The sequence below is a fragment of the Macaca mulatta genome, chromosome 14, assembly GCF_049350105.2.
Source record: "Macaca mulatta isolate MMU2019108-1 chromosome 14, T2T-MMU8v2.0, whole genome shotgun sequence".
Taxonomy (NCBI): Eukaryota; Metazoa; Chordata; class Mammalia; order Primates; family Cercopithecidae; genus Macaca; species Macaca mulatta.
The window spans coordinates 18271530-18298593 of NC_133419.1; the positions used below are offsets into that span (position 1 = coordinate 18271530).

Consider the following 27064-nt stretch of genomic DNA (forward strand, 5'->3'; position numbering starts at 1 on the left):
GTGGGAGACAGCAACCCAATCCAGCCCAGGACCCTGGGGACCAGAAAGGTGTCAGGGCCAGGGCCCCACTCTGCTCTCACTTCCCCATAAATCCGAGCATCAGTTTCCCTTTGGGTGGGGGAAGCCAGCAGGTCTCAGAAATTCCCTGAGAGCGCAGCCAGGTTTATCCAGGACAATTCCATGAAGGCGGCTCCTAGGGGAGCTTCTGGGAGTTCTACCCAGTGGAAGACACTCCTAGCCAGGAGTCCGGGGCCCTGTGGGAGGCCCTGGCTGAGTCACCACACCTCTCTGGACCATACCCAACCTGTAAGGGAACGGAGAGGGCCAGGGCCTTGGCTTTCTTTCACTTAATCTCAGTTCAGGCGAGGACACCCTCTGGCTGCTCCCTCTAGCAGCCCGTTCGTTCAGTTCACGGCAGCCCAACTCTCTGCAGGGCCCCCAGGTGCCCAGGAAGGAAAGCTCCTCCCGCAGCCTTGCTCTGGGAGACGAGAACAGGGGAGCCGGGGCCTCCGTGTGCCAAAGCTTGGACGTGGAGGACCTCATCTCCTTCCTTCCTTCCAGCCTGAGGTGCCTTTTTAGAGTCCAGGGACAGCCTTCCTCAGGCCTGAGCCAAGAGGAGGTGTCATTTAATGCAAGGCAGCCAGGGAGCCCAAAGGGAGTCAAGAACATTTATTTCACATTCACACAGCTGTACATTTTCTATAAATAATGTGGGGCTGAAATATTTACAGTCATCTCTTGCCCATGCCCAGGCTGCCTCTCCCTCCTGGCACCCCATGCCTGGAGACACAGCCTGCAGACACAGATGTGCAAACCCAGCTTGGCCTTTCCTGCCCACTCCCTGATGCTCAGGCAGAGCAGCCAGTGGTCCCCGGGACTCCACGAGCCTCGCCCACTCCGTCCTCTGATGCCGAAGGCGTGGCAGGCCACAGGGAATTTGCTGCTCCACTGCAGTGACGGAGGCTGTAGCAGGCAGCAGCCCACACTTGCGGGCCCCGCGCAGTAGCTGCCAGCTTGGGAATGCAGAAGGAAGCAGGGAGGCTGCCACTCGCTCCAGCTGCCCCCCAGTTCTTCCCTTCCTCTCTGTGCCCTTCCTCTGAGAGGGCGAGCCCAGGGTTCCCTCATTCCTCACAGAGTGAAACTGCTCCAGGCGCCCAGTCGTGCCGGGTCAAAGAGAAGGGTGAGCCAGACTCCTGCAGTGGACAGTTACAACGCCAGGGACAAGGACAAGGAACCACAACACAAATGTCTCAAGGACACACAACAGTGGGTTCACACCAGCCCCACAGACACACGCTCTTGAGCCCTGAGGGGAAGGCAGTTTGGTCTTCTGGGAGTGGAGAGGGGAAGGTGGACACGCTCAAAGACACACTCAGAGGGACACATAACCAGTAACCAACTAAGCCACAGCAGGGGCTTGCAGAGGACACACGAGCATCGTGCACTTGGGAACAGAAAGGGGCCAGGGGCGTGCCCTGGGCTGGGGCGGCTTCGTAGCCCCTCTCCATCAGCTAGAGACAGGCCGGGGTGGGGTTCTGAGATCTTCCTCACTGCTACGAACTGCAGCCACGTACGAGAAGAGACACAATACAGAGTAGCAGATTTCGTGGGCCTAGAGGGGAGAGAAAACCAAGCGGATCACGATACTGAGACTCCTGCATCTCCACGTGTGGAGGATCTGCCAATGGGCAACTCCTGCCCTAACACTGGGCATGGGCCTCTGGACTAAACGTGAGCTCCAAGCAAGGAAGCTGTCCCCGTGGGAGAGGGGATCCATGTGTGTGTGTCTGTCTCCCGGGGCTCAAGACCTGTTTCAGCTTGAGTTGAACCTTTGGCAACAAGACCAGGTCCCCACTCAACCCTGTGCGCTCAGAGGGCCCACCCCTCCTCTTGTCCGAAGGTCCCCAGGGAGCCCTGCACACTGTGGCCCATCAGGGTTGAGCAGCACACTCACCATTGGTGTCTTGTACTTGTGGCTCACCACTTCTTTAATTTCAGGAACTAAAACCGGACGGGCAAGAGACAAAACAGAAAGTTCAACACTAAGAGCAGTAGTGCCATGCTCCCCCAGGCGGCAGCGCCCGGCGTCAGGGTCCCCTTCCCCTCTGTGGCCTCTCACAGTGGCTGCAGCAGCTTAGGCTATGACAGGGCAGAGGCCACCAGAGGCTCTGTCCAGACCCTGCCGGCTGGGAGGACATGGCCCCAGCCTCCTCAGCTAGGCCTCTGCCGTCCGCAGTGGCTTTTACTTGATGGCTGTGATTCCAGCCACTTCTTTGAAAGCCCTGGATGGGAGGGATGGACCTTTCACCAGCCTGGTCACGGCTACTGTCCAGGGCCCCCGAGGAGCTGCCGTGGGGAATTCCCAGGTTTTGGCTGGGAGGAGAGAGCTGTTTCTAGCTTGTGTCCAACTTTGCTGAGACACCCGTGAACTCATCTTGTCACCAGCCTGAAAATTGGGTCATGTTAAACACAGTTCCCTTTATTCCCAGCCCCCTACATAGAGGGTCTTGAGGCTGAAGAGGTAACATGATACTAAACCCACAGGACGTGGCAGTGTCCTTCCCTGAGCGGCAGGAGAAGCCCAGGCCTGCCTGTGTGAGGGAGAGCGTCTGAGGGCTCTGGAGCAACACACCCAGCAGAAGACAGGCGAGTACAGCACCCAGGGAGGGAGGTGACAGGGAGCATCAGGCAAAATACACACATGTCCACAGCCCGGAAGGCAAGAGAGCCCCCGCTCCAGCCATGCAGGGGTTCTGCTTGGCCAGAGGAAGGAGTAGCCCCCCAGGCTCAGCCATCATCATGGCCCCTTGAGACTGGGAGCGGAGGGGCCTGGCATCTCCCTGGGGGCCAGAAAAGGCAGGAGGAGAATTGGCTGTACCTTCCTCTGACCCTGGGAGGCAGAATTTGGGGAAACTCAGGGTCAGCAGGGAATAAACTCATCAAAGGTAGAGCAAGAAGCCCAGGCCATTCTCCTGAGTTGGAAGATTCCCCCAAGTATCTCTCTGACAGAAGAGAGAAGGGAGCACACGGGGAGGAAAGTCCAGTGAGCCAGTGAGAGGGGGGAGGCAAGGTGGGAAGAAAGAGGGTGGAGGAGAAAGGAAGAGATGAGCTGGCAGTGTGAGGAGCTGGTTTGGTGGAAGGGAGCTACCCACCCAGGGCAGGGCCCAAGGCAGAGACCTGGGGAGAGGCAGCACGAGCCGAGGTCACTTTACCTGCTGGAGAACGAAGGTTTTCATAGCAGCGATGAGGGGCACAAAAGAATGAAGCACAAACACAGCAGGAACTCAAAGCCCCAGGGTGAGAACCCACTACACCACTCCCTAGCGCTGGCTCCCAGCTTCGGGCTACAGCTGCCCTGCTAGGCTCCTCTGTCCCTCAAGTGAGTCTGCCTGCGATGCCCCGTGCCCTTTGTCTGGCACAGAGGCCAGGTGGAGACCAGAGTGGTGCCAGGGAGGCTGGGTGGAGGACTGGGCTGCTAGAGAGATTGCAGCAGGTGATACAGACGTAGTGGAGCTTGGGGGTCACCAGTCTGCTCTATCCCAAACTTTCTGACCACTGGCTGGCCCAGCACGGGGAGGTGGTGCTACTTCGCTGAGCTGCTTCAGGACCACCTCTAAACTCGAAACCCACCTGAGGCCCCATTTGCTCTTCTGTGATCCATTATCTATCTTTCCCTTCCACTTCCCGGCTCTCATCTCAGGGGTCCCTTTTCTTCCTTGTCTCTCCTGCTCCTCCTGACCTCTCTACAGAGGTTCTTCTTCTCCCTGACCCTAGACCCTCCTCTGGAGCTCCGAGGTTTGAGTTACTGCCATGTGAGTCCAGACCTAAGAGCAAAATAGTGTAATTACCAAATTCCTCCAGGACAAAGACGCCTCGAACTGTATTGCACTTTTTAATGTGATTCAGCTCTATGAAAACCTGCAAGAGAGGGAGGGAGGGCGGGGTAAGGCCCACAGGCTCCACCCCTGCCCCACACAGCACACTCTCCCAGCTACAGCCCCACCCACACAAAGAAAGTCTATTTCCCAAAGAGAGGACAGAAGAATCCACACGCACACAACTCAAAAGCGCTAAGAAGCGAAGATAGCAGAAAGGGCATGTACCTTCCGCTCCTGGCCGGAGGAGAAAGCATGGGAGAGAAATGAAGGCGTTAGTTTCAATGGTCAAACCCAACCCGAAGGCCCCGCTGCTGGCCTGGGCTGCCCGCCCGTACCCTCTGCCCAGGGCAGTGCTTGTAAGACACCGTGCCCCAGGGATCCCCACTCAGCCCATCAGGTCTCTACCCTTCCATGCATCCTCCTCCGGCGCAGAGGGCTGGCACGGGCACAAAGCTCCCCTCAGACTGTCCTTGGGGTGGGAGGTGTTGGTATCCTCCTTGAAACAGGATCCAGGATCTCCCAAGAGGTATGTGGTGATAATAACATCTGCTACCACTTGCTGAGCACATACTTGGGGTTTACAAATACGATTTCTAATCCCTGCGCCTACATGACACAGTATATAGTATTACCCCCATTTTCTACATGAGGAAACTATGGATCAGAAAGTTTCTCTGTCCATGAATGTGGAAGCTGGGCTTCAAATCCAAGCACGTCCTGACACCAAAGCCTGTGCTTTTCCCATTCACCCCAGACTGCACAGCTCCACCAGGTCTGCTGCCCCTTCCAGTCCAACTGACCACTGTGTGGCAGAAGAGGGACAGGTTGCTATCTCATTATTAACTGTGAGGTGAGATTGAGAAGCTGCGCTTTCCTCCCCTTCTCTGCGCAATCTATCTTCTAGGGGCCAAGCCTTCAACCACAGACTGGCTTGGATGGCTGCCCAGAGGGCCTGTGCCAAGGGCAGGACGAGGAACAGGGCAGAGCACCTGGGCGTTGCTCAGCAAGATCTCATCTTCAGACAGGGAGGCCACAGCACTAAAATGTGGTCAGGAGCCTGCTCCTCAAGAAATACTGACACCTCTGTGGTCCAGAAAAGCACTTAGGTAGACCCCTCTCTGGGCTGGTCCTAAGGTCTTTGGGGTTGGCTACCGCCCTAAGTTCTAGATTGAAAATACACTAAGGGGCTGCTGGCAGCCTGGGCAGCTGTTTCCCGTTAAACCAAAGCTGCCCAGCTACGTTCCTGGAAGAGAGATACAACGGCTAGCAGAGGGAGGGAGACAGCCACATCAGTCAGGCATCCACCTCCCCTGAGGGTCTGCAGCCTGGCCAGGGGCTATGGGGCTTCACACATTCGGGTCTGGCTCAGAGCCTCAGGGAGAGCAACCCGGACATCAGGGAAAGAGGAGGGAAGGCACTTGTGTGAGGAGTCAGAGCTGTGAACGGACCTGGGATGATGCGCTGGCCTCAGAAAGGAATTAGCTTAAGGAATGTCCACTGAGAGAAAAAGGTAACACTGTGTTAAAAGACCAAGAGAGAAAAAAAAAAAAAAGTCAGCTCCTATGGTGGAATTACAATGAGGGAAATATGTATCCAGAACTGCTTCCCAATCAAAAGAAGGGGAATGGGGCCTGTGGAGCAGGGGACAGAGTGGGAACACTCAGAGGAAGGAAAAGAACAGAAGAATCCGCAGAAGAAAAAGGCAAATAAACACACTCCAGAGAGGACAGACACAAGCTACTTACACACAGGCACGCACACACGCACACGCAAGCTGCACGCACACCAGAAAGATACAAAGAGATCGGCCAGTCTAGACTCTCAAAGCAAAACCACCAAGCAGAAGCATACCCTGGGAATAGAGGAAGGCAGAGACACTGCAGGGGAAGGGCCAAGTGAGACGCTCCCACTCACACTGTATGGAGTCCAACGGATGGGGCAGCGTGGCCACCCGGCCTCGCTTCTGCCCAGCCTCCCCCGCGGGCTCCCTGGTGCACCTTCACAGCGCCAGGTGGTCGCCAACGTCACTGTGCCCTCCCCTGGGATTTCTTTCCTGGGTCCAGCTGCTCCAGTTCTCCCTCTAGCTCGAGGGCCCTCTCTCATGCTTTGCTGGGGAAGTACTGGGGGCCTGGACACTGGTCCTTCTTACAGGGAGCCTTGTGCTGCTGCTCGCACCTACCTGATTGTGCATAAACTTGAGGTTGATCCCTTCCAGGGTGACCTGCAGCAGGCCACCCTCACCAGTCTTCATGTCCTGCACAGGGAACTCGCCACCCAATTCAGGTCCTGTGGTGAGGGAGGGGCTATCAGCTCACTGGTGCGGTGGGGAATCCCACCCCTGACTTCCCTGCCAGACCCCTGACACTCAGAAGGACTGGTGGAAACAGGGAAGACACTCTCAGGAAAAACTCTCCTCACCGGGTTTGATGCTTTGCTGTCGGGCGGCAGCGCGCTCCATGCTGTCCTTCACACAGTAGTACAGCTCCCGACACTGTGGCACAGGGGGAGAGCGGTCCCATCATGGGGGCTGTCCACGGTTCCCCACCCACTGCTCTGTAACGGCCACTGAAGGCTTGGGCTGACGCCAGGACCTCCGAGACAGCTTTAGGTACCCCACCCAACAGCTGGAGACAGAAGTGTGGCTCCAGACACGGGTTTTGGAATTTTAACTTCCCAAAGATAAACTCACTATTTGGTCTTCAATGCCTACCCTAGCCCCAATCCAAACACAGATCCTGGGTACCTTTTTAGTATAGAACTTGTTGAGCTGGGTCTCAGAGCCATTTCTACGCCACAAGCACAACACCTTGGTCTTGGGACAGTAGGTCATGTTGATGAGCTTCTCGTACCACCAGCGCTCATACACTGTTCCGATGTTACTACGCAACACCACACAGTCATCGCACACCTGGAGAAGCGTACAAAGCGGCTCAGTGGTTTCTGTCTCTGACAGCCTCTCCCTAGACTGTTTCCTACAGGGAAAGGGTGGGACAACTGGCCCTGCGGCATCCCCATGGTCAGGTTTTCTGCCTTATACTCGTGGTGTCCCTAGTTGGAGACACAAAACAGAACTACTGACATGCTGCCTCCTACAAGGATTGGTGGAAGAGATGGAGTCATTAGAAGAACCTGTGTATAAGTGAAGAGGCACAAATCAATCAATTATTTATTACTTTTTTTTTTTTTTTTTTTTTTTGAGACAGGGTCTCACTTTGTCCCCCAGGCTTGAGCGCACTGGTGCCATCTCAGCTCACTGTAGCCTTGACCTCCCAGGTTCCCCCAAAGTAGCAGGGACTACAGGTGCACACCATCACACTGGCTATAATTTTTTTTTTTTTTTTTTTGAGATAGAGTCCCACTGTTGCCTGGACTGGAGTGCAGAGATGCAATCTCGACTCACTACAACCTCTGCCTCATGGGTTCAAACGATTCTCCTGCCTCAGCCTCCTGAGTAGCTGAGACTACAGGCACATACCACCATGCTTGGCTAATTTTTGTATTTTTAGTAGAGACAGGGTTTCATAATGTTGGCCAGGCTGGTCTTGAACTCCTGACCTCAAGTGATCCACCCGTCTCGGCCTCCCAAAGTGCTGGGATTACAGGTGTGACCCACCGCACTAAGCCCAGTTATTTATTTATTTATTTATTTATTTATTTATTTATTTATTTATTTTTGAGATGGAGTCTCGCTCTGTCGCCCAGGCTGGAGTGCAGTGGCCGGATCTCAGCTCACTGCAAGCTCCGCCTCCCGGGTTTACGCCATTCTCCTGCCTCAGCCTCTCTAGAAGCTGGGACTATAGGCACCCACCACCTCGCCTGGCTAGTTTTTTATATTTTTTAGTAGAGATGGGGTTTCACTGTATTAGCCAGGATGGTCTCGATCTCCTGACCTCGTGATCCGCCCGTCTCGGCCTCCCAAAGTGGTGGGATTACAGGCTTGAGCCACCGTGCCCGGCCAGCCCAGTTATTTATTTACCTTTTATGTGCTCTATGGACTTAAAGTATTTGGAGGAGATCTCATGCCTCCATCTTACGATCTCAGGAATCATCTTTGTTGACAAACACAAAGGCAGGAGATCATGACAGACTTAACCAAGGAGAAAAATGGGAGCTGATGTACTTTCTAATCCTGGGTCTACCCTATATCTATAAAAATATATATATTTGTATATATATATTTTTTGATACGGCGTCTTGCTCTGTCGCCCAGGCTGGAGTGCAGTGGCGCAGTCTCGGCTCACCGCAAGCTCCGCCTCCTGGGTTCACGCCATTCTCCTGCCTCAGCCTCCGGACTGGGACTACAGGCGCCCACCACCGCGCCTGGCTAATTTTTTTTGTATTTTTAGTAGAGACGGTGTTTCACCGTGTTCACCAGGATGGTCTCGATCTCCTGACCTTGTAATCCGCCAGCCTTGGCCTCCCAAAGTGCTGGGATTACAGGCGTGAGCCACCGCGCCCGGCTCTATAAAAATATTTTAAAAAATTAATACAAGTGACACACGAACAGTGCCTACTGCATAAAAATGATACAATACAGGATGATATAAATTAAAAACCAAATATCTTTGACACCTTCTGTTCAACATTCTCTTTCAGGTGAAGTTATCCGTTCTTTTTTTTTTTTTTTTTGAGACGAGTCTTGCTCTGTCGCCCAGGCTGGAGTGCAGTGGCGTGATCTCAGCTCACTGCAAGCTCCGCCTCCCAGGTTCACGCCATTCTCCTGCCTCAGCCTCCCAAGTAGCTGGGACTACAGGCGCACGCCACCATGCCCGGCTAATTTTTTTTTTTTTTTTTAAGTAGAGACAAGGTTTCACCGTGTTAGCAAGGATGGTCTCGATCTCCTGATCTCATGATCTGCCTACCTTGGCCTCCTAAAGTGCTGGGATTACAGGTGTGAGCCACTGTACCCGGCCAGTTATCTGTTCTTAAGGCTTCAAATGTTACAGGAGACATTATAGCACAGTGGTGAAGGGCACAGGTCTAAAGTCAGCCTGAGTTTAGATTCCAGCTCTGCCATTACTGAGCTGTGCCACCTGAGCAAGTTCATCTGTGTCCACAGTTCCTCACGGGTAAGACGGGGATAGTAACAGTAATAACTTCCTACAGTTACTACGAAGACTAAATGAGTTAATGTGCATAAAGTACGTAAGGTGCATACAAAGCCAGGCACACAGAAAGTACCCTAATTGGCTACTAGATACCAGAACTATGAAACTAATGATTATTACCACGTTGATGGTTCTTACCTCTTTCTCCATCTTAGACCTCTCTTCCTGAGCTCCTGAGCCTCTCAATGTCTGGATGCTTCACATGTAGCACCTCAAACTCATTGTGTCCAAATCTGAACTCAACATCTCCTCCTGGGCAGATCCTCCTTTTAAGTCTGCTATTTGAGGAAACGGCACCACCATCCACCCAGCTGCCCCAGCCTGAAATGAAGAAGTGATGCCCGACTCCTTCCTCTTCCCTCTAACTACACTCCATCACTGAGTCCCATTGGTTCTAGCTCAAATATCCCTGACTGCTCTTCCACTCCCCAGCCATTAACTCTTACTTTTTCTTCAAGTCTAAGCTCAAAGGTCAACTTCTCAAAGGAGTTGTCCACAGCTCCAAGGCCCTCTGCTATATATTCCCATAACTCCTGCCCCCTGAGCTTCTTTCATAATGCTCACTGTATTTTATAATACTCTTTATTTATTTGATTTCCCCGATAGCTAGTCAATGCTAAGGGCAATAGAAATCACGTCTGTCTTATTCACTGCTATAATCCCGACACCCAAAAAACTACCTAGCACATAATATGTGCTCCATAAATATTAGGTGAGTAAGGACTACACAAGACTATCAGGTTTAAGCTACTCTATAAGAGTTTACTGGAGTTCTAAAGCCTTTGGAGAATGAGTCAAAGTGGCAGAGTAGGAATGGGAAACCTGAGTTCTAGCCCCAGTCTGACTCTGTGGTTTTCTCCAGGGGGAAAATGGACCATACCACTCCACCTTTCATAATCCTTTAAGAACATCATGTAAAGGCGGGCAGAACACATTTAGGAGAACACATGATTTCTAAGCTAGAGCATTCTAGGCTAGAGAAATGCTCGTAATATACTGTTAGAGTCACCTAAGTGGCTGTTGAAGGTGTAAACTGGTATAGTCTTTGGGATGGCAATTTGGCAAAATCTAATGAAATCTTAAATGTAATAAGCTTGACTTGAAAATTTCATGTCTAGGACAATATCCTATAGAAATTCTCATGTGAGGGTGCAAAAATATATGCTCAAGGATATTCAATGAGCAATTTTTATTTTTTATTTATTTATTTTTGAGACAGGGTCTTGCTCTGTCACCCAGGCTGGACTGAAGTGATGCAATCAGAGCTTACTGAAGCCTTGATCTACCAGGCTCAAGGATCCTCCAGCTTAACCTCCCCAGTAGCTGGGACCACGGGCATGTACTAGCATGCCTAGCTTACTTAAAATTTTTTTTTGTGGAGACAGGGTTTCCCTATGTTGCCCAGGCTGGTCTTGACCTCCTGGGCTCAAGCGAACGTCCCACCTCAGCATTCCTAATAGCTGGGACCACAGGCATACACCACCACATGTATGACTAATTTTTAAATTTTTTGTAGAGACAGGGTTTCTCTCTTGTTGCCCATGCTGGTCTCAAACTCTTGAGCTCAAGCAATCCTCTTGCCTTGGCCTCCCAAAATACTGGGATCACAGGCGTGAGCCACCATGCTTGGCCCAATGAGCAATTTTTTTTTTTTTTTTTGTGACAGAGTCTCGCTCTGTTGCCCAGGCTGGAGTGCAGTGGCCGGATCTCAGCTCACTGCAAGCTCCGCCTCCCGAGTTTACGCCATTCTCCTGCCTCAGCCTCGCGAGTGGCTGGGACTACAGGCGCCCGCCACCTCGCCCGGCTAGTTTTTTGTATTTTTTTAGTAAAGACGGGGTTTCACCGTGTTAGCCAGGATGGTCTCGATCTCCTGACCTCGTGATCTGCCCATCTCGGCCTCCCAAAATGCTGGGATTACAGGCTTGAGCCACCGCACCCGGCCTGAGCAATATTTAAAAAAAAAAACAGGCCGGGCGCGGTGGCTCAAGCCTGTAATCCCAGCACTTTGGGAGGCCGAGGCGGGTGGATCACGAGGTCAGGAGATCGAGACTATCCTGGCTAACACGGTGAAACCCCGTCTCTACTAAAAATACAAAAAAATTAGCCGGGCGTGGTAGCGGGTGCCTGTAGTCCCAGCTACTTGGGAGGCTGAGTCGGGAGAATGGCGTGAACCCAGGGGGCGGAGCTTGCAGTGAGCCGAGATCGCGCCACTGCACTCCAGCCTGGGAGACACAGCGAGACTCCGTCTCAAAAAAAAAAAAAAAAAAAAAAAAACAGTGGGAGGCACTAGTTAAACCAATTATGGTACACCATATAATATCTAATGGCTAAGCATCCATTAAACTAAAAAAAAAAAAAGAGAGAGAGACATGGAAAAGTATATCATTAAGTGAAAAAAGCAAATTATTTAACAATATCTGTAATTTGTTTGTTGTTTTCTTTTTGAGATGGAGTCTCGCTTTGTCACCCAGGCTGGGGCAGTGGCATGATCTTGGCTCACTGCAACCTCACCCTCTGGGTTCAAGCGATTCTCCTACCTCAGCCTCCCAAGTAGCTGGGATTACAGGCGCCTGCCACCACAGCCGCCTAATTTTTTTATTTTTAGGAGAGACAGGGTGTCACCATGTTGGCAAGGTTGGTCTGGAACTCCTGACCTCAGGTGATCTGCTTGCCTTAGCCTCCCAAAGTGCTGGGATTATAGGCTCATGTGAGTCACCCCGCCCAGCCCAACATTTGTTTTTTTGTTTTTTGTTTTTGTTTTTGTTTTTTTTTTTGAGACGGAGTCTCGCTCTGCCGCCCAGGCTGGAGTGCAGTGGCTGGATCTCAGCTCACTGCAAGCTCCGCCTCCCGGGTTTACGCCATTCTCCTGCCTCAGCCTCCCCAGTAGCTGGGATTACAGGCGCCCGCCACCTTGCCCGGCTAGTTTTTTGTATTTTTTAGTAGAGACGGGGTTTCACCGGGTTAGCCAGGATGGTCTCGATCTGCTGACCTTGTGATCTGCCCGTCTCGGCCTCCCAAAGTGCTGGGATTACAGGCTTGAGCCACCGCGCCCGGCCAACATTTGTAATTTCATACCACTTCCACAAGTGCCAAAACAAAATTCCATATAAATAAATTATATTTACACAAATATGCATTTTCAATAATCTGAAAGAAGTCACACAAAACTCTTTAATAGTGGTTACCTCTGGGACAAAGGATTGAGAGGGAGTAAAACTTTTAATTATTTTTAAACTTTTGGCTGGTTTGAAACATTTATAGCATATACTGTTTTACTTTTGTAACTAAAAAAAAGGGCAATAAAAACAATTTTTAAAAATCTTTGGTGGCCGGGCGCGGTGGCTCACACCTGTAATCCCAGCACTTTGGGAGGCTGAGGCGGGCAGATCACGAGGTCAGGAAATTGAGACCATCCTGGCTAACACGGTGAAACCCTGTCTCTACTAAAAACACAAAAAATTAGCCGGGCAAGGTGTTGGGTGCCTGTAGTCCCAGCTACTTGGGAGGCTGAAGCAGGAGAATGGTGTGAACCTGGGAGGCGAAGCTTGCACTGAGCTGAGATCACACCACTGCACTCCAGCCTGGGCAACACCGCAAGACTCTCTCTCAAAAAAAAAACAAAAAATCTTTGGCCGGGTACGGAGGTTCACACCTGTAATCCCAGCATTTTGGGAGGCTGAGGCAGACAGATCACTTAAGACCAGGAGTTCAAGACCAGCCTGGCCAACATGGCAAAACCTCATCTCTGCTAAAAATACCAAAAATTTGCCGAGCATGGTGATGCGTGCCTGTAGTCCCGGCTACTTGGGAGGCTGAGGTAGAATTGCTTGAACTCAGTGGGTAGATGTTGCAGTGAGCCAAGATTGTGCCACTGCACTCCAGCCTGGGTGACAGGGCAAGACTCCATCTCCAAAAAAAAAAAAAAAAAAAAAATCTTCCTTGGCCAGGCACGGCAGCTCACACCTGTAATCCCAGCACTTTGGGAGGCTGAGGTGGGCGGATCACTTGAGGTCAGGAGTTTGAGACCAGCTTGGCCAACATGGTGAAACCCCATCTCTACTAAAAATACAAAAATTAGCCAGACATGATGACATGTGCCTGTAGTCCCAGCTACTCAGGAGGCTGACGCAGGAGAATCGCTTGAACCTGGGAGGCAGAGGTTGCAGTGAACCAAGATTGCGCCACTGCACTTCAGCCTAGGCAACAGAGTGAGACTCTGTCTCAAAAAAAAAAAAAAAAAAGAAAGAAAAAAATTCCCAAATTGCTGTCCAATTGATCATGCAGAAAGCAGGCTATGCTCTGAGAAAGGCAAAATCAAATAGCCTCACAGTAGCCAGGTGATGTCACAGTGACCATGGTGCACTCTTCCCTGGCATGGCACCACTTCAAGGAAGTGGCATCTATTTGGGCAATGCGTCCAGTCCCACACTCCAGAGACTTAGCATGAGGCTCCCTCTGTACAGTGGTGAGAGTAAGAGTAGTCCAAGGAAACTGCTGGAGAGATTTTTTTTTTTAAAGGAAAAGAAAAGGGCAAGAGTCATGTGGCACTTCTACTGTGGTGCAGGCGTCCTGAGTCAGCCCTCAGCTCCGAGAGGCAACAAGGCAAATTCTAACACTTTAAAGGGTGACATGAAAATGACTCCTTCTTGGCTACACTGACGTGTATGTTTCTGCTTCAGGGTAAGCCCCTCTGTTTGGTAAACCACCTGTTCAAAAAACTGTGACTGTGGAAATCAAATTCAGCTAAATCACAGGGGAACAGATAACATAAGCAAAATTTCACTACTTTATATTTAGGAGTTGTACTTGGTCCTTAAAATTACTTAGAGGTCTGTTTCAGAATTAAAAACACAGAAATGAAGAAAACATAGTCAATTTCCTTTATAATTCTAGAGAGTAAGGCTTTTTCTAACTATGTCTCAAAATCCAGAAGCCGTAAAAGAAACTATTGATTAATTTAATTATATAAAAGTAGCCAGGCGTGATGGCTCACACCTGTAATCCCAGCACTTTGAGAGGCTGAGGTGGGTGGATCACTTGAGGTTAGGAGTGCGAGACCACCCTGGCCAACATGGTAAAACCCCATCTCCACTAAAAATACAAGAATTAGCCGGGTGTGGTGGCAGGCACCTGTAATCCCAGCTACTTGGGATGCTGGGGCAGGAGAATTGCTTGAACCTGGGAGGCAGAGGTTGCAGTGCGCCGAGATCATGCCGCTGCATCCAGCCTGGGCGACAGAGACAGACTCTGTCTCAAAAAAAAAAAAAAAATTATATCCAAGTAAAAAATTTATGTGTGTCAAAAAATATCATAGGCAAAATCAGAAAAGACAAATGAGGAACTTTCTGGTGGGCAGATCAGACTGCCCATATCTGAGCCCACTGATCAGTAGGACAGGGATGACCATAAGAGGCAACAAGAAGCATATAGCACCACTCATTAAGTGTTCTTCCCAGAAGAGTGAATCTGAAAGTGATCAAACCTCTAAACTGAACTACCAGTCTATGAGAAATATGTGACAGAGAAACACGCTAACAGAAAGGAGACACAATCAGCAAAAAATCTAGAATGTAGGAGACTCCACAGGGCAAATGATACAATTTCTTCAACAAAATAAATTGCAAAGGGGGTATTACATGTTATGAGACACTTAAGAATTCCATCAACCAAAATTACAAATACATTGTCCCTCTGACCCAGCAATCTCATTTCTGGGAATCCTTAGACACACTTGCACATGTATAAAATGAAGCAGGCACAGCATCATTCACAGTATCACTAACAGCAAATTTGGAAGCAACCCAAGGATCCATATGTAGTGACTGGTTAAATAAATTAAGGCACAGTCACACAGTGGAATACACGTAGCCATAAAACGAGTGGGAAAGCTTTCTTGGTACTGATACAGAAGAGGACCAGGACAATATTAAATGAAAAAACCCAAGGAATAAAGCAATTGATAAGATGCGCTATCTTTCTGAAAGAAAGGACAAAAATAGGTCAGGTGGCGTGGCTTATGCCTATAATCCCAGCACTTTGTGAGGCCAAGGTGGGCGGATCACTTGAGGTCAGGAGTTCAAGACCAGCCTGGCCAATATGGTGAAACCCCGTCTCTACTAAAAATAGAAAAATTAGCTGGGCATGGTGGTGGGTGCCTGTAATCCCAGCTACTTGGGCGGCTGAGACAGGAGAATTGCTTGAACCCAGGAGGCGGAGGGTGCAGTGAGGCGAGTTTGGACCACTGCACTCTAGCCTGAGCAAAAGAGCGAGACTCCGTCTCAAAGAGAGAAAAAAAAGAAGGGAGAAAAATAAGAATTTGTGTTCATCGAGACTCCATCTCAAAGAGAAAAAAAAAAAAAAGAAAAAGAAAAAGAAGAATTTGTGTTCATATTTTATTGTTTGCATAAAAATCCACTGGAAGGCCCGGGGCACTGGCTCATGCCTACAATCCCAGTTCTTTGGGAGGCCGAGGTGGGTGCATCACTGAGGTCAGGAGTTCGAGACCAGCCTGACCAACATGGCAAAAACCCATCCCAAAAAAAAAATACAAAAAATTAGTCGGGCATGGTGGCAGGCGCCTGTCATCCCAGCTACTTGGGAGCCTGAGGCAGGAGAATTGCTTGAATCCAGGAGGTGGAGGTTGCAGTGAGCCGAGATCACGCCATTGCACTCCAGCCTGGGCATCAGAGCAAGACTCTGTCTCAAAAAGAAAAAAAAAAATTCACTGGAATTTACAAAGGAAACTAATAAAAGTGGTTGTCTATAGGATGAAGGGGTGAGGGGAGTGGAAAATTCAGTGGAAGGGGACAAGAATGAGTGTAAGACTTCCCAATGTGTACTATTTTCTGTTATTCTGATTTATGAACAATGTGACTATATCATCTACATATAGATAGATATCTTTATATCTGTGTGTGTGTGTGTGTGTGTGTGTGTGTGTGTATAAAATAAATAGGGCTGGGCACGGTGGCTCACACCTGTAATCCCAGTACTTTGGGGGGTCAAGGCAGGTGGATCACTTGAGGTCAGGAGTTCAAGACCAGCCTGGCCAACCAACATGATGAAATCCCGTCTCTACTAAAATACAAAAAATTGGCCAGGCATGGTGGTGCATGCCTGTAATCCTAGCTACTCAGGAAGCTGAGGCAGGAGAATTGCTTGAACCTGGGAGGCGGAGGCTATAGTGAGCCAAGATCACGCCACTGCACTCCAGCCTGGGTGACAGAGCAATACTCTGTCTCAAAAAAAACAAACAAACAAACAAAAAAAAAAAACAAAAAAGAAATGGGTATCATCTACTATAACTATATAAAATTTAATTATCTGAATAACAATCTGATAATCTGGTTGGGTGTGGTGGCTCACGCCTGTAACCCCAGCACCTTGGAAGGCCAAGGTGGGTGGATTACTTGAGGTCAGGAGTTTGAGACCAGCCTGGCCAACATGATCAAATCCCATGTCTACTAAAAATAGAAAAATCAGCCGGGCATGGTGGCTGGCGCCTGTAATCCCAGCTACTTGCGAGGCTCTGGCAGGAGAACTGCTTGAACCTGGGAGGCGGAGGTTGCAGTGAGCCGAGATCAAGCCACTGCACTTCAGCCTGGGTGACAGAGCGAGACCCTATCTCAAAAAAACACACACAAAAAAACCAGAAAATCCCAATCTGATAATTTAATGATAAATGGATCATGAAGATGAATGAGAGAAACGAGAAAAATATTCTGGCATCAGTTCTAGGAGTTCCCTGTGACTCTCCAACAGCCCTTTGGGCCCCCAGCGTGAACCAGCACCTACCTCCATGAAAAAGATATCTCCATTTGTATCTGTCCCTGCATGTACCACAAATGTCTGCTTCTTCATATGCCGGCTGCCACTGGACCAGATAGAGAGATCGCGTCCATTCTGATGAAAGAGAGATTTTTTTGAGACAGTCATACATCCCTCTCAAGAGGGCTCTGGGCCAAGAATTCCCCATCCAGCAATCAAATTCATATCAGCTTTCTCAGCACAGTCTCATCTGCTGGCCACTGGTCACCCAGGAAGTGGTTTCAGATGTTTTGGTCTCAGAAGCCCCATATCTCTTAAAATTTATTGAAGATTCCAAAGAGCTTTTGTTTATGTGAGTTATAGATATTTACATACTAGAAATTTAAACAGAAATTTCTCAAATAATTATAAAAACAATTAATTCATTAATAACCCATTACATAGTAATATAAACATTTTTAAGAACTATATTTTCTAAAAAAAAAAGGCACCATTTCACATTTTTGCAAATCTCTTTAATGTTTGACTTAACAGCAAATAGCTGCATTCTCCTATCTGCTTCTGCATTGAGTCTGTTGCAGTATGTTGTTTTGGTTGAGGTATATGAAAAAAACGACCTAACAGTTACGTATTTGGAAAATGGAAGAGGATTTTCATAGCCTTTTCAGATAAATAGACGTATTCTTTTTTTAACACTATACCAGAACTTGAGAAGTAGCAGCTTCTTTTTTTTTAGAGACAAGGTTTCGCTCTGTCACCCAGGCTGGAGTTCAGTGGCATGACCATAGCCCATTACAGCTTTGAACTCCTGGGCATAAGTGACACTCCTGCCTCAGCCTCCCAAGTACCTGGGATTACAGGCATAAATCACAACACCCAGCAACAGCAGCTTTTGAAAGTTAGCTGCAGTGTGGAATCTGAAAGCACATCAACGAACATTTTACACTATTACATTAAAATCCATTTAGGCCAGACATGGGGGCTCATTCCTATAATCCCAACACTTTAGGAGGCCAAGTCGGGAGTACTGTTTGAGCCCAGGCAGGAGTTGGACACCAACCTGGGCAACAATGAGCTCCTATTCTCCATACATCTTTTTTCTTTTTTTTTTTTTTTTGAAACAGGGTTTCATTCTGTCACCCAGGCTGGAGTGCAGTGGTGCGATCATGAATCATGGCAGCCTCAACCTCCTGAGCTCAAGTGACCTCAGCTTCCCAAGTAGCTAGGACTACAGGTGCATGCCACCGTGCCTGGCTGATTTTTTTATTTTTTGTAGAAATGGGGTCTCCCTTGGCTGGGAGTGGTGGCTCACACCTGTAATCCCAGCACTTTGGGAGGCCGAGGTGGGTGGATCACAAGGTCAGGAGTTAGAGACCAGCCTAACCAACATGGTGAAACCCCGTCTCTACTAAAAATATAAAAATTAGCTGGGCGTGGTGGCGGGGTCCTGTAGTCCCAGCTACTAGGGAGGCTGAGACAGGAGAATGACATGAACCTGGGAGGCAGAGCTTACAGTGAGCCGAGATGGCACCACTGCACTCCAGCCTGGGCGACAGAGCGAGACTTCGTCTCAAAAAAAAAAAAAAAAGTATAATCAATCAATTTAATAAAAGTAACAGTTTTCACTGCTTCTTCAAGGACATTTATAAGCACAACTAGCATTTTTAAAAAACTAAGAGTGTAAGCCAGGTGCAGTGACTCACGCCCGTAATCCCAGAACTTTGGGAGGCTGAGGCAGGCAGATCATTTGAGGTCAGGAGTTCGAGATCAGCCTGGCGAATGCCCGTCTCTACTAAAAATACAAAAATTAGCCAGGCGTGGTGGTGCATGCCTGTAACCTCAGCTACTCAGGAGGCTGAAGCAGGAAGACTGCTTGAACCCACAAGGCAGAGACTGCAGTGAGCCAAAGTTGCACCATTGCACTCCAGCCTGGGCAACAAGAGAGTGAAACTCTGTCTCTCTCTCCCTCTCTCTCTCTCGCGCGCGCTCTCTCTCTCTCTCTCTCTATATATATAAATAAATCAGTTGGGTGTGGGGGCACACGCCTGTAATCCCAGCTACTCGGGAGGCTGAGGCATGAGAATCGCTTGAACCTAGGAGGTGGAGATTGCGGTGAGCCAAGATTGCACTACTGCACTCCAGCCTGGGCGACAAAGTGAGAGTCTGTCTCAAAAAACAAACAAAACAAAAATAAAAAACTGAGAGTGTATCGAGGCAAGGAATACAATGGCTGCTGGCATAGTTTGGGGCCATTGTCTTCACTTGGGTTAAAGTGCCAGCAGTTGTACCCACCACTGCTTTGGTACCATCAGTGCAAACGTAACCCTGTGAAAATGGCAAATAACATTTTAGAATCATTTGAAATAGTTTTCACCTTCTGAAACCTCAGCAGTCCAGACCACACATCAAAACTGATGCACTATGATAGTTTTATACAGAGAATCCCATCACAGAACACAGGGACTAATGCCTCATTTAGAGTCAAAGACAACTGCTCCATTTGCAAAATCAGGGGTGAACTGGACTGGAAGTGACACAAACCAAGAAACGACCCATGGGAAGCCTAAGGGGTGGCCAGATGTGCTTACCAGGTTCGCCAGCTGATCAAGCACCTCATTGATTTGCTGGCTGTACACAAGCCCAATGTGCGACTTTCCCATTAGGCGCCTCACCTTCTTGCGGATGTCATTCTTATTTACCTGAAAAGCCAAAACAGGACTCTTAACAAGGGATCTGCTCTCCTCTCGACTGAGGTAGAGAGAAGAGAATGTACAAGTGGGTTTCCCACCATCTGAGAGAAGTGAAATTCTGAAAGACCACATCACTGAACAAGGGAGAAAACTTTCAACTGTGTATTCTGCCACCATGAGGGGAAGAAAAGTCCTGGCTCTGTCTCTAGTTAGCTTCTGCAGAAAAGTGGCTCTTAGAGCAGTTCTGGTTCCAGAGGAGACTTTCTCCCTATCCCCACTCAATACCACAACATTCACCCCTACAATGGCTCTGAAAACCCCCAAGGCTCTTCATAGTGTAATTCAGAAATGACTTAGAGTGGCAACACCAGACTGGGTTGTAGCTAAGACATCTCTGAAGGTTAGGGATCATCATCCTTTCCCAGCCAGAGTCAACCAGTACCCTCCAAATTCCAGAGTACAGTGAAACTTACACCAGGAAATGAAGCAAACCAAGAGGGGCTGGGGGCATTCTCTGCATTTGATCAACTGATCCCTTCACACTTAGGGAGGTTAGGGAGAACAAAAGGAGGAGAAACCCAGTGGCTCCTTCTCCAAACGATTCTCTTCTACCCATCAACTCCAGACTTATGTTTCCCTTTGAGAGCAGAACTCTTCTACTTGGTAACATACTTCTTCCACAGCCACAAAACCAAGTACAACATACCAAGTTCTATCTACTATTACTTTGTTAATGGCTGGCTCTTCTTATAACTATGGAAAATTCTGTAAGATATAGGGCTGTCCTGAAAAACAAAATCTGAGCATCGTTTCTTTTTTTTTTTTTGAGATGGATTTTCACTCCTGTTGCCTAGGCTGGAATATAATGGTGCGATCTCAGCTCACTGCAACCTTCTTCTCTAGAGTTCAAGCGATTCTCCTGTCTCAGCCTTCCAAGTAGCTGGGATCAGAGGCGTGAGCCACCATGCCCAGCTAACTTTTGTATTTTTAGTAGAGACAGGATTTCACCATATTGGTCAGGCTAGTCTAGAACTCCTGACCTCAGGTGATCCATCTGCCTTGGCCTCCCAAAGTGCTGGGATTACAGGCGTGAGCCACCACTCCTGGTCCTGAGCATCCTTTCTAAGTTTTAAAAATCTACTACTGTAAAAAAGAAAAATTAATTCATTGTATTTTGTGGGAAGCTCTACTGGCATCCTAAAACTACTCAGTAAAGGGAGACCATATAAATCTCAAAATAAACAAATAATGGCTGGGCATGGTAGCTCCTGCCTGTAATCCCAGCACTTTGGGAGGCTGAGGCAAGAGGATCACTTGAGGTCAGAAGTACGAGACCAAGGCGCCTGGCCAACATGGTGAAACCCCATCTCTACTAAAAATAGAAAAATTAGCTGGGCGTAGTGGCAGACATCTGTAATCCCAGCTACTCAGGAGGCCGACGCAGGAGAATTGCTTGAACCCGGGAGGCAGAGGATGCAGTGAGCCAACACCATGCCACTGTACTCCAGCCTGGGTGACAGAGTGAGACTCTGTCTCAAAAAAAATGAAAATAAAAATAAATAAATAAATAAATAGTATGGAATCATCAGTTCTTGGCCAGGCGCAGTGGCTCATGCCTGTAGTCCCAGCACTTTGGGAGGCCAAGGCGGGTGGATCACCTGAGGTCAGGAGTTTGACACCAGCCTGGCCAACATGGTGAAACCCCGTCTCTACTAAAAATACAAAAACTAGCTGGGTATGGTGGTCTGCACCTATAATCCCAGCTACTGGGGAGGCTGAGGCACAAGAATCACTTGAACTGGGGAGGTGGAGGTTGCAGTGAGCTGAGATTGCGCCACTGCACTCCTACCTGGGCGACAGAGCAAGACTCTGTCTCAAAAAAAAAAAAAAAAGAGAATCATCAGTTATTTCTACAACACTCCTTAGTAAAACAGGCTGGCAGCTTCAGAGAAACAGAACATTGTTAAGCTGGCAGAGAGGCCTCAGACTTTCAATCAAGAAGACAGCCCTAAGTAAGATACCTTGATAGCTTCCCAGCTGCCCCGAAATTCAGGTGACAGGAACAAGCCTTGCCCTTCTAGCATCAGTGGAGCTGGACACAGCAAAATGACATTACCTTCATCAGCAGCATGTAGGAGATGAGGTTGTGCAAAAGGGTGGCCAGCAAGCGATCTTCATCATCTTCCAGGCGCTTCCGGTCATGTTCTCCCAGGGACAGGTACCTAAGCAGAAGACAAAGCACAAGTCAGCCCTCAAGTGGGAGACCACGGAACTAACCAGGAGGAGGCTGTCTGCATATTCCCAATGGTTTCCTAAGCCCCATACCTGTCGATCATTTCCTGGGGACCCTGGTCCATACCCATGCCTTCTCTCTCCAACATCACAGCATCTAAGAAGGCATCTTCCCAGAATTGCATTTGGTCCCATAAAGTAGAACGCTCTTTGCCTGCGTAGAATAAAGGTTTCTTAGGGGGCCTATTTAACATTTAAGAATATAGCTGCCAAACAAAAATAAAGAGTAAAATCCAGATAAAAGGGAATAATTACAAATTCCAGGGCAAAGCAAACACAATCTCTCTACCCCAGATCTAACATGCCTGCCACCAGCCCCAGATGCCTTCAAGTAACGCCCAGTCCCTCCCAAGGAGGAGGGATGAACACAGCACACAAATAAATGTGGTTACTTATAGAAAAGGTCTCCATAGCTGCATCCTCTAACTGGTCCCACATGGATCCTTTGTCCCTTCCTGCCAATTTGAGAGCAGGAAGGACCATGGTAGCAAGAAAGGAAAGAAAGGAAGACAGAAAGGCAGAGGCTGTTGATTAACACCAAAACCCAATCTTGTCCAGTTTTCACCCACTGCTTGTTCTGGACACAGTAAGTCGCTTGCTTCAGGTATAAAACTGCTATCTAATGTCAGCATTGAGATCAGCAGAAAGCCAACCAGCTACTTGTTCAGTGTGACCCTCTCCCCTGGCTGAGCCAGCTTTCTCCAGTGCAAAGGGCCTTCCCAGTGTGTTTCTCACCTAGGAGTCCCTCATAGAGATAGACTCGCTGGCTCACATCTTCAGAAGTGCGAATGGGGCTGCCTGCCAGCTTCTCCTTTACGCTTGGCTTCAAGCTATGGGCTTTACCCTAGAGAGAAGAGATGATAGGTCAGTGGCCAAGGTAGCAATGAACAGGGGCAAAGGAAACCAAGCATTTCACTAAGAGGCTGTCACACCAGTCACCATCCATTAACAACATAAACTCTAGTACCCATGCTTCTGCAAGTCCACCATGCCTCCTAAACTATACAATAAAGTTTTCATTTTTGACTTATCTTTACTCCTTAGTCTCTGTAAGATTATTTTCTCTTTAAAGCAACAACAATAACAATCAGATTAATTCTCTGTGTAGTTACATAACACAGCAGAAAGAACCCAGGGTTTACCATCAGACTGACTAAGGCTCAGATCCCTGCCTCTTATTAGCTTATGTGACCTTAGGTACAAAAATCAGCTTCCCTGAGCCTCATTTTCCTAATCTGTCAAAGGAAGGTTATAATACCTACCTCATAGGACTACTTTACAAGAATTAAATTTGAAAATACATATAAAGCACCTAACAGTGCCTAGCACATGGCTAGTAATTGAGAAATGTTCATTTCTTCTTTCCTATCTTTTACTGTCCCTAAGAAATATCACTAACTTCATCTGCTACTTCTGAGTAGATTTTCTATTCATTAAAAGATTTTCAGCCGGGTGCAGTGGCTCACGCCTGTAATCCCAACACTTTGGGAGGCCAAGGTGGCTGGATCACCACGTCAGGAGATCCAGAGTTCCTGGCTAACATGGTAAAATCCCGTACCTATTAAAAATACAAAAAATGGGAGGCTGAGACGGGCGGGATCACATGGTCAGGAGATCGAGACCATCCTGGCTAATACGGTGAAACCCCGTCTCTACTAAAAAAAAATACAAAAAACTAGCCGGGCGAGGTGGCGGGCGCCTGTAGTCCCAGCTACTCCGGAGGCTGAGGCAGGAGAATGGCATGAATCCAGGAGGCGGAGCTTGCAGTGAGCTGAGATCCAGCCACTGCACTGCACTCCAGCCTGGCGACAGAGCCAGACTCCGTCTCAAAAAAAAAAAAAAAAAAAAAAAAATTAGCCAGGTGTGGTGGCACACGCCTGCCGTCGCAGCTACTTGGGAGGCTAAGGCAGAAGAAACGCTTGAAAACCCTGGAGGCGGAGGTTGCAGTGAGCCAAGATCGCACCACTGCACTCCAGCTTGGGCGACAGAGTGAGAGACTGTCTTAAAAAAAAACAAAAAAAAAAACCCAACACCTAAAAAGAGACAAAATAATTATATAGTAACAAAGGGATCACTTCAGCAAGAGGATATAACAATTGCAAATACATATGCATTCAACACCAAACAGTTATATAAAGCAAATATTGCAAATATTATTAGATCTAAAGGGAGAGATATACAGTAACAGTTGGGGACTTCAATACCTCACTCTCAGCATTGACAGATCATCTAGACAGAAAATCAACACAGAAACACTGGATTTAAACTGCATTTTAGATTCAGATTGCTTTTTAGACCAAATGGACCTAACAGACATTTACAGAACATTCCATCCAACAGCTGTAGAATACACATTCTTTTCATCAACACCCAGAACATTCTCTAGGACAGACCACATATTAGGCCACGAAATAAGCATAACGAGAAATTTAAGAAAACTGAAATCACAGCAAGTATCTTTTCAGACCACAAGGGAACACTGTGCTCTGAAAATTAGAAATAACAAACTTTTAAAATCATACGAATACACGGAAATTAAATATGCTCCTGAGTGACCAATGGGTCAACAAAGAAATTAAGAAGGAAATTTAAAAATTTCTTCACACAAATGAAAATAAAAACACAGCATACCAAAACCTATGGGATACAGCAAAAGCAGTATTAAGAAAGAAGCTTATAGCAATAAATGTCTACATCAAAAAAGTAGGAAGATTTCAAATCAACTTAATGATGCAGCTCAAAGAATTGTGAAAGCAAGAACAAACCAAACCCAAAATTAGTAGAAGAAATAATCAAGATCAGAGCAGAAATAAAATTGAGACTAAAAAATATAGGCCAGGCATGGTGGCTCACGCTTATAATCCCAACACTTTGGGAGGCTGAGACAGGTGGATCACCTGAGGCCAGGAGTTCGAGAGCAGCCTGGCCAACATGGCGAAACCCCATCTCTAGTAAAAATACAAAAAAAAAAAAATAGCCGGGTGTGGCGGTTGGCACCTGTAATCTCAGCTACTTGGGAGGCTGAGGCAGAAGAATCACCTGAACCCAGGAGGGGTTGCAGTGGGCCAAGAATGCACCATTGCACTCCAGCCTGGGCAACAAGAGCAAAACTCTGTCTCAAAATAAATAAATAAATAATCAACAAAATGAAAAGTTCATTTTCGTAAAGAGAAACAAAATCCACAAACCATTAGAGCTAGACTAACCAAAAGAGAGAGAGAGAGAGAAAGAGAGAGAGAGAGAGAGAGAGAAGACTCCCGCCAAAAAAACACCAAAAACAAAAAAGGAAACATTACAATTGCCATCACAGAAAAACAACAAATAACAAGGGACTATAACTACATGCCAACAAATTAGAAATGGATACATTCTTAGACATAAACAATCTACCAAGATTTAACCAAGAAATAGCAACCTGAACGGTCCAATTACAAGTAATGAGATTGAATCTGTAATAAAAAGCTTCCCATCACAGAGCACGATGGTTAATGCCTGTAATCCCAGCACTTTGGGAGGCTCAGGCAGGCAGATCACTTGAGGCCTGTAGCTCGAGACCAGACTGGCCAACATGATGAAACCCTGTCTCTATTAAAAATACAAAAATTAGCCAGGCATGGTGGTGAATACCTGTAATCCCAGCTACTCGAGAGGCTGAGGTATGAGAATTGCTTGAACCTGAGAGGCAGAAGTTGCAGTGAGCCAACATCACACCACTGCACTCCAGCCTGAGCAACAGAGCAAGACTCTGTCTCAAAAAAAAAGTTGGGCGCAGTGGAGCACACGCCTGTAATCCCAGCACTTTGGGAGGCCGAGGGGGGCAGATCACTTGAGGTCAGGAGTTCGAGACCACCCTGGACAACATGGCGAAACCTCGTCTCTACTAAAAATACAAAAATTAGCCAGGTGTGGTCATGGGCGCCTTTAATCCCAGCTACTTGGGAGGCTGAAGCAGGAGAACTGCTTGAACCCGGGAGGTGGAGGTAGCAGTGAGCTGAGATCGCACAACTGCACTCTAGCCTGGGCAACAGAGCAAGACTCCGTCTCAAAAAAAAAAAAAAAGAAAGAAAGAAGAGAAAGGCTCAGGACCCAATAGCTTCAATGCAGAATTCTAAAAACATTTAAAGAAAAACTAGGCCGGGCGCGGTGGCTCAAGCCTGTAATCCCAGCACTTTGGGAGGCGGAGACGGGCGGATCACGAGGTCAGGAGATAGAGACCATCCTGGCTAACATGGTGAAACCCCGTCTCTACTAAAAAATACAAAAAACTAGCCGGGCGAGGTGGCGGGCACCTGTAGTCCCAGCTACTTGGGAGGCTGAGGCAGGAGAATGGCGTGAACCCGGGAGGCGGAGCTTGCAGTGAGCTGAGATTGCGCCACTGCACTCCAGCCTGGGCGACAGAGCGAGACTCCGTCTCAAAAAAAAAAAAAAAAAAAAAAAGAAAAACTAATACCAAATACAAAAGTATTCAATAAAAGTCAACGTCCCTTCATGATAAAACCTCTCAACAAGTTAGGTACAGAGCGAACATACCTCAAAACAATAAAAGTCACATATGACAAACCCACAACCAACATCATACTAAATGGGGAAAAGATGAAAACTTTTCCTCTACGATCTGTAACAAGACAAGGATGTCTAATTCCACCACTTTTATTCAACTGGAAGTGCTAATCAAAGCAATTAGGCCAGAGAAAGAAAGGGCATCCAAGTTGGACAGAAGGAAGTCAAACTGTCCCTCAAAGCGGGCTGGGTATTGTGGTTCACACCTGTTAATCCTAGCACTTTGGGTGGCCAAGGCAGGTGGATCGCTTGAGCCCAGGAGTTCCAGACCAGCCTGGGCAACATGGGAACACCTTGTCTCTACAAACACAAAAATCAGCTGGGCATGGTGGCGCATGCCTGTAGTCCCCGCTACTCGAGAGACTGAGATGGAAGGACTGCTTGAGCCCAGTAGGTGGAGGCTGCAGTGAACCGATATTGCACCACTGCACTACTCCAGCCTGGTTCTATCTTAAAAAAAAAAAAAAAAAGAAAAAGAAAAAAGAAAGCCCTAAAATCTCCACTAGAAAACTCAGAACTAATAAGTGAATTCAATAAAGTTGCAGGATATAAAATCAACATATAAAAATCAGTAGTGTGTCTATACACCAACAATAAAACAGCAGAGGCCGGGCGCGGTGGCTCACGCCTGTAATCCCAGCACTTTAGGAGGCCAAGGTGGGCAGATCACGAGGTCAGGAGATCGAGACCATCCTGGCTAACACGGTGAAACTCCATCTCTACTAAAAAAATACAAAAAAATTAGCCGGGCATGGTGGCGTGCGCCTGT

General features: G+C 48.0%; 1 protein-coding gene across 50 annotated transcripts in view; it reads right to left on the reverse strand.

The window, feature by feature from the left end:
- Positions 1 to 654: 654 nt before the first annotated feature.
- Positions 655 to 27064, reverse strand: part of MADD (MAP kinase activating death domain) — a 57953-nt gene continuing 31543 nt past the window's right edge. For 17 of the 50 annotated variants that reach the window (XM_077962838.1, XM_077962833.1, XM_077962836.1 and 14 more), the window contains 12 exons: positions 22471 to 22579; positions 22128 to 22190; positions 21769 to 21889; positions 21560 to 21665; positions 19342 to 19452; positions 16781 to 16888; positions 6622 to 6786; positions 6297 to 6369; positions 6058 to 6164; positions 3849 to 3918; positions 1955 to 2001; positions 655 to 1612 (listed from right to left, as the gene is read on the reverse strand). In XM_077962838.1, coding sequence (XP_077818964.1) covers positions 1508 to 1612; positions 1955 to 2001; positions 3849 to 3918; positions 6058 to 6164; positions 6297 to 6369; positions 6622 to 6786; positions 16781 to 16888; positions 19342 to 19452; positions 21560 to 21665; positions 21769 to 21889; positions 22128 to 22190; positions 22471 to 22579 — 1185 coding nt within the window. In that variant the 3' untranslated portion in view covers positions 655 to 1507. Of the gene's footprint in view, positions 1613 to 1954; positions 2002 to 3848; positions 3919 to 4103; positions 4113 to 5322; positions 5395 to 6057; positions 6165 to 6296; positions 6370 to 6621; positions 6787 to 16780; positions 16889 to 19341; positions 19453 to 21559; positions 21666 to 21768; positions 21890 to 22127; positions 22191 to 22470; positions 22580 to 27064 lie in introns of all 50 variants that reach the window. The other 33 variants (XR_013403826.1, XR_013403822.1, XR_013403816.1 and 30 more) reach the window with 4 other exon arrangements.